The sequence below is a fragment of the Panulirus ornatus genome, chromosome 6, assembly GCF_036320965.1.
Source record: "Panulirus ornatus isolate Po-2019 chromosome 6, ASM3632096v1, whole genome shotgun sequence".
NCBI classification, from domain to species: domain Eukaryota; kingdom Metazoa; phylum Arthropoda; class Malacostraca; order Decapoda; family Palinuridae; genus Panulirus; species Panulirus ornatus.
In genome coordinates this window covers 36255673-36271663 of record NC_092229.1, presented here as the reverse complement: position 1 = coordinate 36271663, position 15991 = coordinate 36255673, and the positions used below count along the sequence as shown (strand labels likewise).

Here is a 15991-nt window from a genome sequence, read left to right as displayed (position 1 = left end):
TGTGGATACAGTGCATAACACATGACAGTTAGGGAATAAACCTAAGTAGATGTGCCCTTTCTTTGTCTGTTCCTGGAGCTACCTCACTAATGCGTGAAACTGCGGTTGAGTATGAAATAAAAAGTATGTTTTATGTTTCTTATCAGTTATTTTGCAATACTTTGATCCTGATCTTTCCTCATACAGTGGCCACATTGGGAGAGGAGTAGCATCATATTGCATTCTATGTGGAAAGTGTTAATAACATGTTTTACTGTTGGAATTAGGAGAGCAGATTGAGTTAAATATGACAACAAAAAGAAAAAATGTGTAAAACCTGGACTCATACAGGTAACCAAATGGCTAGGTAGCAGTCCAAGTTGACCACCATGTTACTTTTACAGGAATCTCTATGAATATGGATGCCATGTTTTTAATTCAAATACATGTATCTATTTAAATTCATGCTACGCATCTGCAATCCAAAATGCAGAGCGATGGGAAACATGTTCTAAGTCCTATGAATATAAACAAAGAGTTCATGAGAGATATCTGTTAACCACTTCCCACAAGATTTATTTCTAGGAATGAAAGAGTTGACATGCAACTATGAGAGGGGCCATTTTGTGAGTAATAAAGAAAATGCACTGCATAAAACTGAGATAAAATCTAACATCTTACCTGCAACTTAAAACTACCTTATATCTTAAATAAACACTTACCTTTAAATCAAGATGAGCGATACCAATGGAGTGCATATGTCGAACACCTTGCAGAATCTGATGCAAAAATGCTGATGCTTCCTCCTCTGAAAGCCTTTCCCTTTCACTGATGTGTTCAAAAAGCTCTCCCCCACGCACCCTAGAACAAGACTCAAAAAGCTAACTCCAAGCCTTGTCTAATTCACATATTACTAGGATTCAATCCTTACTGTCAACTGTTTTTGTTAGACTTGAGGCAGATGCTTAAGCATCATTACTGAATCTGACCTTCTTTGGACTGTGCAGAGATTCTCAAGGACAAAATAATTCTTATCAGACTGATATATGACATCATGGCTTAAATATGACACAGAAAAATAAATACCCTTACAAATAAGATCTGTATTGAAATAACTGGGGAAAATTCTGTTAAAACCACCCTGTTCAGACTATGGGTAGTAACAATACTATAAAAACAAAATGGACAGAATTATATTAAATAAAATTTGCTAAAGACTATTCAGTAGAATACTCACCAAAGTCATGTCCTATCTCCCCTCACCTCAATTCTTTGTACTCATTCCATCTCATGGACTCCCAAACCTAAACTCTCGATTACAATGGCATTGCACCCATGCAACTCACTGGATTCTTATTTCAATTTCAACATAAATACTTCAAATCCTTAACAAAAATGACAAAATATATTTGATCAACTTCAGAGTTGACCACAAAACCACAACCAACCACAAGGACTTCACTTCTGAAATTCAAAATCTCCACTACGGAGTTCCTCATGGAGCAAATCTCTCTCCAGTACTCTTTAATATCCTCCCAGTGCCAGTTGCAACCCAGAGTGTGAAAGTCCTCTCATATGCAGAGGACTTCACATGGCATTACTGCACCTATAAAATCATGTAAGCAACAATAAATATGCCTGTGCCATGTCAGTTGCCATTTAAGAAATCTTACAATAAAAAATTTGGTTGCCTAAAATAAAAAATTTATATCCCATAAAGGTTCACCATCACCCTTTAACACCTGAGACACTCTCACATTACCTAGAATGATCAACTACTCTCACTCAATCACACAGCAGTGACCAAACTAAAAACCTAAAGTACAAACCAAACTAAACACCTAAAGTACAACTGTCAGCAAAAGCCTTGAACAAGAAGAATCATACAGCATTCTTTACAAACAATTCATAAACTTCACACTAACATGTGCCTCATCAAAATGGTCAATCACTAAAACATCCATTTAAAACTACATTGCCCAAACTACAGTATCCACATAAATAACTTATAAACTTTTCCTTAACCTGTGCCTCTTCAAAATGGTCATTCACACGAACATCCCATAAAAACTACACTACCTAAACAAGTACAATTTAATCTTTCTTGTGTGAATTCTAGACACCATAAATAAATACAGATTCAACAATTCACATACTGTACTTCTCATGCCTGACACAACCTCAACACTGAGGACAAAGAATGTCTACTCAACAGATTGCAATCATTTTACCATAGCAGTTAGTTATGCATGCGAAAGAGAGACTTCTGGATGTTAATGTGCTGAGAGGTGCAACTGGAGGGATGTCTGATCATTATCTTGCAGAAGCGAAGGTGAAGATTTGTAAAAGTTTTCAGAAGAGAGAATGTTGGGGTGAAAAGAATGGTGAGAGTAAGTGAGCTTAGGAAGGAGACTTCTGTGAGGAAGTACCAGGAGAGACTGAGTACAGAATGGAAAAAGGTGAGAACAAAGGACGTAAGGGGAGTGGGGGAGGAATGGGATGTATTCAGGGAAGCAGTGCTTCCACACATTTTTCAATGCTCCCAGAACTTTCAACCCCTCCCCCACCCTGTGACTCACTTCCGCTTCCATGCTTCCATCCACTGCCAAATCCACTCCCAGATATCTAAAACACTTCACTTCCTCCAGTTTTTCTCCATTCAAACTTACCTCCCAAATGACTTGTCCCTCAACCCTACTGTACCTAATAACCTTGCTCTTATTCACATTTACTCTCAGCTTTCTTCTTTCACACTCTTTACAAAACTCAGTCACCAGCTTCTGCAGTTTCTCACCCAAATCAGCCACCAGTGCTGAATAATCAGCGAACAACAACTGACTTACTTCCCAAACCCTCTCATCCACAACAGACTGCATACTTGCCCCTCTCTCCAAAACTCGCATTCACCTCCCTAACAACCCCATCCATAAACAAATCAAAAAACCATGCACACATCATGCACCCCTGCCGTAAACCAACATTCACTGAGAACCAATCACTTTCCTCTCTTCCTACTCGTACACATGCCTTACATCCTTGATAAAAACTTTTCACTGCTTCTAACAACTTACCTCCCAAACCATACATTCTCAATACCTTCCACAGAGCATCTCTATCAACTCTATCATGTGCCTTCTCCAGATCCATAAATGCTGCATACAAATCCATTTGTTTTTCTAAGTATTTCTCATATACATTATTCAAAGCAAACACCTGATCCACACATCCACTACCACTTCTGAAACCACACTGCACTTCCCCAATTTGGAGCTCTATACATGCCTTCACTCTCTCAATCAATACCTTCACATATAATTTCCCAGGAATACTAAATAACTTATACCTCCATAATTTGAGCACTCACCTTTATCCCCCTTGCCTCTGTACAAAGGCACTATGCATGCATTCCACCAATCCTCAGGCACATCATAAAACATTTTTTATTATTATCATTTTGCTTTGTCGCTGTCTCCCGCATTAGCAAGGAAGCGCAAGGAAACAGACAAAAGAATGGCCCAAACCACCCACACACACATGTATATACATACACGTCCACACACGCAAATATACATACCTATACATCTCAATGTATACATATATATACACACACAGACATATACATATATACACATATACATAATTCATACTATCTGCCCTTATTCATTCCCATCGCCACCCACCACACATGGAATAACAACCCCCTCCCCCCTCATGTGTGTGAGGTAGCGCTAGGAAAAGACAACAGAGGCCACTTTCGTTCACATTCAGTCTCTAGCTGTCATGTAATAATGCACTAAAACCACAGCTCCCTTTCCACATCCAGGCCCCACACAACTTTCCATGGTTTACCCCAGACGCTTCACATGCCCTGGTTCAATCCATTGACAGCACGTCGACCCCGGTATACCACATCGTTCCAATTCACTCTATTCCTTGTACGCCTTTCACCCTCCTGCATGTTCAGGCCCTGATCACACAAAATCTTTTTCACTCCATCTTCCCACCTCCAATTTGGTCTCCCACTTCTCTTCGTTCCCTCCACCTCTGACATATATATCCTCTTGGTCAGTCTTTCCTCGCTCATTCTCTCCATGTGACCAAACCATTTCAAAACACCCTCTTCTGCTCTCTCAACCACACTCTTTTTATTACCACACATCTCTCTTACCCTATTATTACTTACTCGATCAAACTACCTCACACCACATACTGTCCTCAAACATCTCATTTCCAGCACATCCACCCTCCTGCGCACAACTCTATCCATAGCCCATGCCTCGCAACCATACAACATTGTTAGAACCACTATTCCTTCAAACATACCCATTTTTGCTTTCCGAGATAATGTTCTCGACTTCCACACATTCTTCAAGGCTCCCAGAATTTTCACCCCCTCCCCCACCCTATGATTCACTTCTGCTTCCATGGTTCCATCCGCTGCCAAATCCACTCCCAGATATCTAAAACACTTTACTTCCTCCAGTTTTTCTCCATTCAAACTTACCTCCCAATTGACTTGACCCTCAACCCTACTGTACCTAATAACCTTGCTCTTATTCACATTTACTCTTAACTTTCTTCTTTCACACACTTTACCAAACTCAGTCACCAGCTTCTGCAGTTTCTCACATGAATCAGCCACCAGCGCTGTATCATCAGCGAACAACAACTGACTCACTTCCCAAGCTCTCTCATCCACAACAGACTGCATACTTGCCCCTCTTTCCAAAACTCTACATTAAATATCCTTGCCAACCAGTCAACAACACAGTCACCACCTTTTTTAATAAATTCAACAGCACTACCATCCAAACCAGCCGCCTTGCCGGCTTTCATCTTCCGCAAAGCTTTCACTACCTCTTCTCTCTTTACCAAATCATTCTCCCTAACCCTCTCACTTCATACACCACCTTGACCAAAACACCCTATACCTGCCACTCTATCATCTAACACATTCAATAAACCTTGTAAATACTCACTCCATCTCCTTCTCACATTACAAATACTTGTTATTACCTCTTCATTAGCCCCCTTGACCGATGTTCCCATTTGCTCTCTTGTCTTACACACTTTACTTACCTCCTTCCAAAAACATCCTTTTACTCTCACTAAAATCCTATGATACTCTCTCACCCCAACCCTCATTTGCCCTCTTTTTCACCTCATGCACCTTTCTCTTGACCTTCTGCCTCTTTCTTTTACACATCTCCCAGTCATTTGGACTATTTCCCTACAAAAATCGTCCAAATGACTCTCTCTTCTCTTTCACTAATAATCTTACTTCTTCATCCCACCACTCACTACCCTTTCCAATCCGCTCACCTCCCACGCTTCTCATGCCACAAACATCTTTTGTGCAAGCCATCACTGCTTCCCTAAATACATCCCATTCCTCCCCAACTCCCCTTACGTCCTTTGCTCTCACCTTTTTCCATTCTGCACTCAGTCTCTCTTGGTACTTCCTCACACAAGTCTCGTTCCCAGGCTCACTTACTCTCACCACTCTCTTTACCCAACATTCTCTCTTCTTTTCTGAAAACCTCTACAAATCTTCACCTTCACCTCCACAAGATAATGATCAAACATCCCTCCAGTTCCACCTCTCAACACATTAACATCCAAAATGCTCTCTCACGCGCCTATCAATAACACGTAATCCAATAATGCTCTCTGGTCATCTCTCCTACTTACATATGTAAACTTATGTATCTATCTTCTTTTTAAGCCAGGTACTCCCAATCACCAGTCCTTTTTCAGCACACAAATCTACAAGCTCTTAACCATTTCCATTCACAACACTGAAAACCCCATGCACACCAATTATTCCCTCAAGTGCCACACTACTCACCTTTGCATTCAAATCACCCATCACTATAACCCAGTCTCGTGCATCAAAACTGCTAACAAACTAACTCAGCTGTTCCGAAAACACTTGGCTCTAATGATCTTTCTTCTCATGCTTAGGTCCATAGACAACAATAATCACCCATCTCTCTCCATCCACTTTTAGTTTTACACATATCAATCAATATATTTTTTCTTTTTTATACATATTCACCATTTCCCACATTAGTGAGGTAGTGTTAAGAACAGAGGATAGGGCCTTTGAGGGAATATCCTCCCTTGGATGAGACGGGAGGATTTTCAGTCCCTGGCTCCCTCCCCATTTTGTCACCTTCCATGACACGCAGGGAATACATGAAAGTACTCTTTCTCCCCTATCCCCAGGAATAATATATATATGTATAACAGGGGAGTGGGGGAAGAATGGGATGTATTTACAGAATCAGTGATAGCTTGTGCAAAAGATGCTTGTGGCATGAGAAGCGTGGGAGATGGGCAGATTAGAAAGGGTACTGAGTGGTGGGATGAAGAAGTAAGATCATTAGCGAAAGAGAAGAGACAGGAATTTGCACGAGTTTTGCAGGGAAATAATGCAAATGACTGGGAGATGTATAAAAGAAAGAGGCAGAAGGTCAAAAGAAAGGTGCAAGAGGTGAAAAAGAGGGCAAATGGGAGCTGGGGTGAGAGGGTATCATTAAATTTTAGGGAGAATAAAAAGATGTTTTGCAAGGAGGTAAATAAAGTGTGTAAGACAAGGGAACAAATGCGAACATCAGTGAAGGGGGTTAATGGGGAGGTGATAACAAGTAGTGGTGATGTGAGAAGGAGATGGAGTGAGTATTTTGAAGGTTTGTTGAATGTGTTTGATGACAGAGTGGCAGATATAGGGTGTTTTGGTCGAGCTGGTGTGCAAAGTGAGAGGGTTAGGAAGAATGATTTGGTAAACAGAGAAGAGGTAGTAAAAGCTTTGCGGATGATGAAAGCCGGCAAGGCAGCGGGTTTGGATGGTATTGAAGTGGAATTTATTAAAAAAGGGGGTGACTGTATTGTTGAATGGTTGGTAAGGTTATCTAATGTATGTATGACTCATAGTGTGGTGCCTAAGGACTAGCAGAATGCTTGCATAGTGCCATTGTACAAAGGCAAAGGGGATAAGAGTGACTGCTCAAATTACAGAGGAATAAGTTTGTTGAGTATTCCTAGGAAATTATATGGGAGGGTATTGATTGAGAGGGTGAAGGCATGTACAGAGCATCAGATTGGGGAAGAGCAGTGTGGTTTCAGAAGTGGTAGAGGATGCGTGGATAAGGTGTTTGCCTTGAAAAATGTATGTGAGAAATACTTAGAAAAGCAAATGGATTTGTTTGTAGCATTTATGGATCTGGAGAAGGCATATGATAGAGTTGATAGAGATGCTCTGGGGAAAGTATTAAGAATATATGGTGTGGGAGGTAAGTTGTTAGAAGCAGTGAAAAATTTTTGTCGATTATGTAAGACGTGTACGAGTAGGAAGAGAGGAAAGTGATTGGTTCTCAGTGAATGTTGGTTTAAGGAAAGGGTGCATGATGTCTCCATGTCTGTTTAATTTGTTTATGGATGGGGTTGTTAGGGAGGTAAATGCAAAAGTTTTTGGAAAGAGGGGCAAGTATGCAGTCTGTTGTGGATGAAAGAAATTGGGAAGTAAGTCAGTTGTTGTTCGCTGATGATACAGCGCTGTTGTGGCTGATTCGTGTGAGAAACTGCAGAAGCTGGTGACTGAGTTTGGTTAAGTGTGTGAAAAAAGAAAGCTGAGAGCAAATGTGAGTAAGAGCAAGGTTATGCGGTACAGTAAGATTGAGGAACAAGTCAATTGGGAGGTAAGTTTGAATGAAGAATAACGGCAGCAAGTGAAATGTTTTAAATATCTGGGAGTGGATTTGGCAACGGATGGAACCGCGGAAGCGGAAGTGAATCATAGGGTGGGAAAGGGGGCGAAAGTTCTGGGAGCGTTGAAGAATGTGTGGAAGTTGAGAACGTTATCTTGGAAAGCAAAAATGGGTATGTTTGAACAAATAGTGGTTCCAACAATGTTATATGGTTGCGAGGCATGGGCTATATATAGAGTTGTGCGGAGGAGGGTGGATGTGCTGGAAATGAGATGTTTGAGGACAATATGTGGTGTGAGGTGGTTTGATCGAGAAATTAATGAAAGGATAAGAGAGATGTGTGGTAATTAAAAGAGTGTGGTTCACAGAGCAGAAGGAGGTGTCTTGAAATGGTTTGGTCACATGAAGAAAATGAGTGAGGAAAGATTGACCAAGAGGATATATGTGTCAGAGGTGGAGGGAACGAGGAGAAGTAGGAGACCAAATTGGAAATGGGAAGATGGAGTGAAAAAGATTTTGAGTGATCGGGGCCTGAACATGTGGTAGGTTGAAAAGTGTGCAAGGAATAGAGTGAATTGGATCGATGTGGAATACTGAGGTCAACGTACCGTCAATGGATTTGAACCAGGGCATTTAAGTGTCTGGGATAAACCATGGAAAGTACTGTCTGGCCTCGATATGGAAAGGGAGCTGTGGTTTCGGTGAATTATACATAACAGCTAGAGACTGAGTGTGAACAAATGTGGCCTTTGTCATCTTTTCCTAGTGCTACCTCGCGAACATGCGGGGGGAAGGGGGTTTTCATTTCATGTGTGGCGGGGTGGCGATGGGAATGAATAAGGGCAGACATTATGAATTATGTACATGTGTGTATAGGTACATTGTCATTTATCATATTTTGTCGCTGTCTCATTCATTAGTGAGGTAGCGCAAGGAAACAGACGAAAGAATAGCCCAACCCACCCACATACACATGTCTATAGATAGACTACCACACACGTGCATATACATACCTATATGTTTCAACGTACAAATATATATACATACACAGACATATACATATATACAAATGTACATAGTTCATACTTGCTGACTTTATTCATTCCCGTTGCCACCCCACCACATATTGAATGAAAACCCCCTCCTCCCGCATGCGCACAAGGTAGCGCTAGGAAAAGACAGCAAAGGCCACATTCGTTCACACTCAGTCTCTAGCTGTCATGTATAATGCACCGAAACTACAGCTGCCTTTCCACATCCAAGTCCAACAAAACCTTTCCATGGTTTGCCCCAGATGCTTCACATGCCCTGGTTCAATCCATTGACAGCATATCCACTCCGGTATACCACATCATTCCAATTCACTGTATTCCTTGCACGCCTTTCACCCTCCTGCATGTTCAGGCCCGAATTGCTCAAAATCTTTTTCACTCCGTCCTTCCACCTCCAATTTAGTCTCCCACTTCTCCTCATTCCCTCCACCTCTAACACATATATCCTCTTTGTCAATCTTTCCTCACTCATTCTCTCCATATGCCCAAACCATTTCAAAACACCCTCTTCTGCTCTCTCAACCACGCTCTTTTTATTTCCACACATCTCTCTTACCCTTACGTTACTTACTCGATCAAACCACCTCACACCACACATTGTCCTCAAACATCTCATTTCCAGCACATCCATCCTCCTGCGCACAACTCTATCCATAGCCCACGCCTCGCAACAATACAACATTGCTGGAACCACTATTCCTTCAAACATACCCATTTTTGCTTTCCGAGATAATGTTCTCAACTTCCACACATTCTTCAAGGCTCCCAGGATTTTCGCCCCCTCCCCCACCCTATGGTCCACTTCCGCTTCCATGGTTCCATCCGCTGCCAGATTCACTCCCAGATATCTAAAACATTTTACTTCCTCCAGTTTTTCTCCATTCAAACTTACCTCCCAATTGACTTTACCTTCAACCCTACTGTACCTAATAACCTTGCTCTTATTCACATTTACTCTTAACTTTCTTCTTTCACACACTTTACCAAACTCAGTCACGAGCTTCTGCAGTTTCTCACATGAATCAGCCACCAGCGCTGTATCATCAGCGAACAACAACTGACTCACTTCCCAAGCTCTCTCATCCACAACAGACTTCATACTTGCCCCTCTTTCCAAAACTCTTGCATTCACCTCCCTAACAACCCCATCCATAAACAAATTAAACAACCATGGAGACATCACACACCCCTGCCGCAAACCTACATTCACTGAGAACCAATCACTTTCCTCTCTTCCTACACGTACACATGCCATAATCCTCGATAAAAACTTTTCACTGCTTCTAACAACTTGCCTCCCACACCATATATTCTTAATACCTTCCACAGAGCATCTCTATCAACTCTATCATATGCCTTCTCCAGATCCATAAATGCTACATACAAATCCATTTGCTTTTCTAAGTATTTCTCACATACATTCTTCAAAGCAAACACCTGATCCACACATCCTCTACCACTTCTGAAACCACACTGCTCTTCCCCAATCTCATGCTCTGTACATGCCTTCACCCTCTCAATCAATACCCTCCCATATAATTTACCAGGAATACTCAACAAACTTATACCTCTGTAATTTGAGCACTCACTCTTATCCCCTTTGCCTTTGTACAATGGCACTATGCACACATTCTGCCAATCCTCAGGCACCTCACCATAAGTCATACATACATTAAATAACCTTACCAACCAGTCAATAATACAGTCACCCCCTTTTTCAATAGATTCCACTGCAATACCATGCAAACCTGCTGCCTTGCCGGCTTTCATCTTCCGCAAAGCTTTTACTTCCTCTTCTCTGTTTACCAAATCATTTTCCCCAACCCTCTCACTTTGCACACCACCTCGACCAAGACACCCTATATCTGCCACTCTATCATCAAACACATTCAACAAACCTTCAAAATACTCACTCCATCTCCTTCTCACATCACCACTACTTGATATCACCTCCCCACTTGCGCCCTTCACTGAAGTTCCCAGTTGCTCCCTTGTCTTACGCACTTTATTTACCTCCTTCCAGAACATCTTTTTATTCTCCCTAAAATCTAATGATACTCTCTCACCCCAACTCTCACTTGCCCTCTTTTTCACCTCTTGCACCTTTCTCTTGACCTCCTGTCTCTTTCTTTTATACATCTCCCACTCAATTGCATTTTTTCCCTGCAAAAATAATCCAAATGCCTCTCTCTTCTCTTTCACTAATAATCTTACTTCTTCATCCCACCACTCACTACCCTTTCTAATCAACCCACCTCCCACTCTTCTCATGCCACAAGCATCTTTTGCGCAATCCATCACTGATTCCCTAAATACATCCCATTCCTCCCCCACTCCCCTTACTTCCATTGTTCTCACCTTTTTCCATTCTGTACTCAGTCTCTCCTGGTACTTCCTCACACAAGTCTCCTTCCCAAGCTCACTTACTCTCACCACCCTCTTCACCCCAACATTCACTCTTCTTTTCTGAAAACCCATACAAATCTTCACCTTCACCTCCACAAGATAATGATCAAACATCCCTCCAGTTCCACCTCTCAACACATTAACATCCAAAATGCTCTCTCACGCGCCTATCAATAACACGTAATCCAATAATGCTCTCTGGTCATCTCTCCTACTTACATATGTAAACTTATGTATCTATCTTCTTTTTAAGCCAGGTACTCCCAATCACCAGTCCTTTTTCAGCACACAAATCTACAAGCTCTTAACCATTTCCATTCACAACACTGAAAACCCCATGCACACCAATTATTCCCTCAAGTGCCACACTACTCACCTTTGCATTCAAATCACCCATCACTATAACCCAGTCTCGTGCATCAAAACTACTAACAAACTAACTCAGCTGTTCCGAAAACACTTGGCTCTAATGATCTTTCTTCTCATGCTTAGGTCCATAGACAACAATAATCACCCATCTCTCTCCATCCACTTTTAGTTTTACACATATCAATCAATATATTTTTTCTTTTTTATACATATTCACCATTTCCCACATTAGTGAGGTAGTGTTAAGAACAGAGGATAGGGCCTTTGAGGGAATATCCTCCCTTGGATGAGACGGGAGGATTTTCAGTCCCTGGCTCCCTCCCCATTTTGTCACCTTCCATGACACGCAGGAATACATGAAAGTACTCTTTCTCCCCTATCCCCAGGAATAATATATATATATGTATAACAGGGGAGTGGGGGAAGAATGGGATGTATTTACAGAATCAGTGATAGCTTGTGCAAAAGATGTTTGTGGCATGAGAAGCGTGGGAGATGGGCAGATTAGAAAGGGTACTGAGTGGTGGGATGAAGAAGTAAGATCATTAGCGAAAGAGAAGAGACAGGAATTTGCACGAGTTTTGCAGGGAAATAATGCAAATGACTGGGAGATGTATAAAAGAAAGAGGCAGAAGGTCAAAAGAAAGGTGCAAGAGGTGAAAAAGAGGGCAAATGGGAGCTGGGGTGAGAGGGGTATCATTAAATTTTAGGGAGAATAAAAAGATGTTTTGGAAGGAGGTAAATAAAGTGCGTAAGACAAGGGAACAAATGCGAACATCAGTGAAGGGGGTTAATGGGGAGGTGATAACAAGTAGTGGTGATGTGAGAAGGAGATGGAGTGAGTATTTTGAAGGTTTGTTGAATGTGTTTGATGACAGAGTGGCAGATATAGGGTGTTTTGGTCGAGCTGGTGTGCAAAGTGAGAGGGTTACGAAGAATGATTTGGGTAAACAGAGAAGAGGTAGTAAAAGCTTTGCGGATGATGAAAGCCGGCAAGGCAGCGGGTTTCGATGGTATTGAAGTGGAATTTATTAAAAAAGGGGGTGACTGTATTGTTGAATGGTTGGTAAGGTTATTTAATGTATGTATGACTCATAGTGTGGTGCCTAAGGACTAGCAGAATGCTTGCATAGTGCCATTGTACAAAGGCACTATGATTGCTCAAATTACAGAGGAATAAGTTTGTTGAGTAATCCTAGGAAATTATATGGGAGGGCATTGATTGAGAGGGTGAAGGCATGTACAGAGCATCAGACTGGGGAAGAGCAGTGTGGTTTCCGAAGTGGTAGAGGATGCGTGGATAAGGTGTTTGCCTTGAAAAATGTATGTGAGAAATACTTAGAAAAGCAAATGGATTTGTTTGTAGCATTTATGGATCTGGAGAAGGCATATGATAGAGTTGATAGAGATGCTCTGGGGAAAGTATTAAGAATATATGGTGTGGGAGGTAAGTTGTTAGAAGCGGTGAAAAATTTTTGTCGATTATGTAAGACGTGTACGAGTAGGAAGAGAGGAAAGTGATTGGTTCTCAGTGAATGTTGGTTTAAGGAAAGGGTGCATGATGTCTCCATGTCTGTTTAATTTGTTTATGGATGGGGTTGTTAGGGAGGTAAATGCAAAAGTTTTTGGAAAGAGGGGCAAGTATGCAGTCTGTTGTGGATGAAAGAAATTGGGAAGTAAGTCAGTTGTTGTTCGCTGATGATACAGCGCTGTTGTGGCTGATTCGTGTGAGAAACTGCAGAAGCTGGTGACTGAGTTTGGTTAAGTGTGTGAAAAAAGAAAGCTGAGAGCAAATGTGAATAAGAGCAAGGTTATGCGGTACGGTAAGATTGAGGAACAAGTCAATTGGGAGGTAAGTTTGAATGAAGAATAACGGCAGCAAGTGAAATGTTTTAAATATCTGGGAGTGGATTTGGCAACGGATGGAACCGCGGAAGCGGAAGTGAATCATAGGGTGGGAAAGGGGGCGAAAGTTCTGGGAGCGTTGAAGAATGTGTGGAAGTCGAGAACGTTATCTTGGAAAGCAAAAATGGGTATGTTTGAACAAATAGTGGTTCCAACAATGTTATATGGTTGCGAGGCATGGGCTATATATAGAGTTGTGCGGAGGAGGGTGGATGTGCTGGAAATGAGATGTTTGAGGACAATATGTGGTGTGAGGTGGTTTGATCGAGAAATTAATGAAAGGATAAGAGAGATGTGTGGTAATTAAAAGAGTGTGGTTCAGAGAGCAGAAGAAGGTGTCTTGAAATGGTTTGGTCACATGAAGAGAATGAGTGAGGAAAGATTGACCAAGAGGATATATGTGTCAGAGGTGGAGGGAACGAGGAGAAGTAGGAGACCAAATTGGAAATGGGAAGATGGAGTGAAAAAGATTTTGAGTGATCGGGGCCTGAACATGTGGTAGGTTGAAAAGTGTGCAAGGAATAGAGTGAATTGGAACGATGTGGAATACTGAGGTCAACATGCCGTCAATGGATTTGAACCAGGGCATTTAAGTGTCTGGGATAAACCATGGAAAGTACTGTTTGGCCTCGATATGGAAAGGGAGCTGTGGTTTCGGTGAATTATACATAACAGCTAGAGACTGAGTGTGAACAAATGTGGCCTTTGTCATCTTTTCCTAGTGCTACCTCGCGAACATGCGGGGGGAAGGGGGTTTTCATTTCATGTGTGGCGGGGTGGCGATGGGAATGAATAAGGGCAGACATTATGAATTATGTACATGTGTGTATAGGTATATTGTCATTTATCATATTTTGTCGCTGTCTCATTCATTAGTGAGGTAGCGCAAGGAAACAGACGAAAGAATAGCCCAACCCACCCACATACACATGTCTATAGATAGACTACCACACACGTGCATATACATACCTATATGTTTCAATGTACAAATATATATACATACACAGACATATACATATATACAAATGTACATAGTTCATACTTGCTGACTTTATTCATTCCAGTTGCCACCCCACCACATATTGAATGAAAACCCCCTCCCCCCGCATGCGCACAAGGTAGCGCTAGGAAAAGACAGCAAAGGCCACATTCGTTCACACTCAGTCTCTAGCTGTCATGTATAATGCACCGAAACTACAGCTGCCTTTCCACATCCAAGTCCAACAAAACCTTTCCATGGTTTGCCCCAGATGCTTCACATGCCCTGGTTCAATCCACTGACAGCACAACCACTCCGGTATACCACATCATTCCAATTCACTGTATTCCTTGCACGCCTTTCACCCTCCTGCATGTTCAGGCCCGAATTGCTCAAAATCTTTTTCACTCCGTCCTTCCACCTCCAATTTAGTCTCCCACTTCTCCTCATTCCCTCCACCTCTAACACATATATCCTCTTTGTCAATCTTTCCTCACTCATTCTCTCCATGTGCCCAAACCATTTCAAAACACCCTCTTCTGCTCTCTCAACCACGCTCTTTTTATTTCCACACATCTCTCTTACCCTTACGTTACTTACTCGATCAAACCACCTCACACCACACATTGTCCTCAAACATCTCATTTCGAGCACATCCATCCTCCTGCGCACAACTCTATCCATAGCCCACGCCTCGCAACCATACAACATTGCTGGAACCACTATTCCTTCAAACATACCCATTTTTGCTTTCCAAGATAATGTTCTCGACTTCCACACATTCTTCAAGGCTCCCAGGATTTTCGCCCCCTCCCCCACCCTATGGTCCACTTCCGCTTCCATGGTTCCATCCGCTGCCAGATTCACTCCCAGATATCTAAAACACTTTACTTCCTCCAGTTTTTCTCCATTCAAACTTACCTCCCAATTGACTTTACCTTCAACCCTACTGTACCTAATAACCTTGCTCTTATTCACATTTACTCTTAACTTTCTTCTTTCACACACTTTACCAAACTCAGTCACGAGCTTCTGCAGTTTCTCACATGAATCAGCCACCAGCGCTGTATCATCAGCGAACAACAACTGACTCACTTCCCAAGCTCTCTCATCCACAACAGACTTCATACTTGCCCCTCTTTCCAAAACTCTTGCATTCACCTCCCTAACAACCCCATCCATAAACAAATTAAACAACCATGGAGACATCACACACCCCTGCCGCAAACCTACATTCACTGAGAACCAATCACTTTCCTCTCTTCCTACACGTACACATGCCATAATCCTCGATAAAAACTTTTCACTGCTTCTAACAACTTGCCTCCCACACCATATATTCTTAATACCTTCCACAGAGCATCTCTATCAACTCCATGATATGCCTTCTCCAGATCCATAAATGCTACATACAAATCCATTTGCTTTTCTAAGTATTTCTCACATACATTCTTCAAAGCAAACACCTGATCCTCACATCCTCTACCACTTCTGAAACCACACTGCTCTTCCCCAATCTGATGCTCTGTACATGCCTTCACCCTCTCAATCAATACCCTCCCATATAATTTACCAGGAATACTCAACAAACT

At 41.9% G+C, this 15991-nt stretch overlaps 1 protein-coding gene across 1 annotated transcript in view; it reads right to left on the bottom strand.

The window, feature by feature from the left end:
• LOC139748906 (death-associated protein kinase 1-like) overlaps nt 1–15991 on the bottom strand; it is a 1274027-nt gene that overhangs the window by 1185912 nt on the left and 72124 nt on the right. The window contains exon 3 of the mRNA XM_071662270.1: nt 702–840. Coding sequence (XP_071518371.1) covers nt 702–840 — 139 coding nt within the window. The remainder of the gene's footprint in view (nt 1–701; nt 841–15991) is intronic.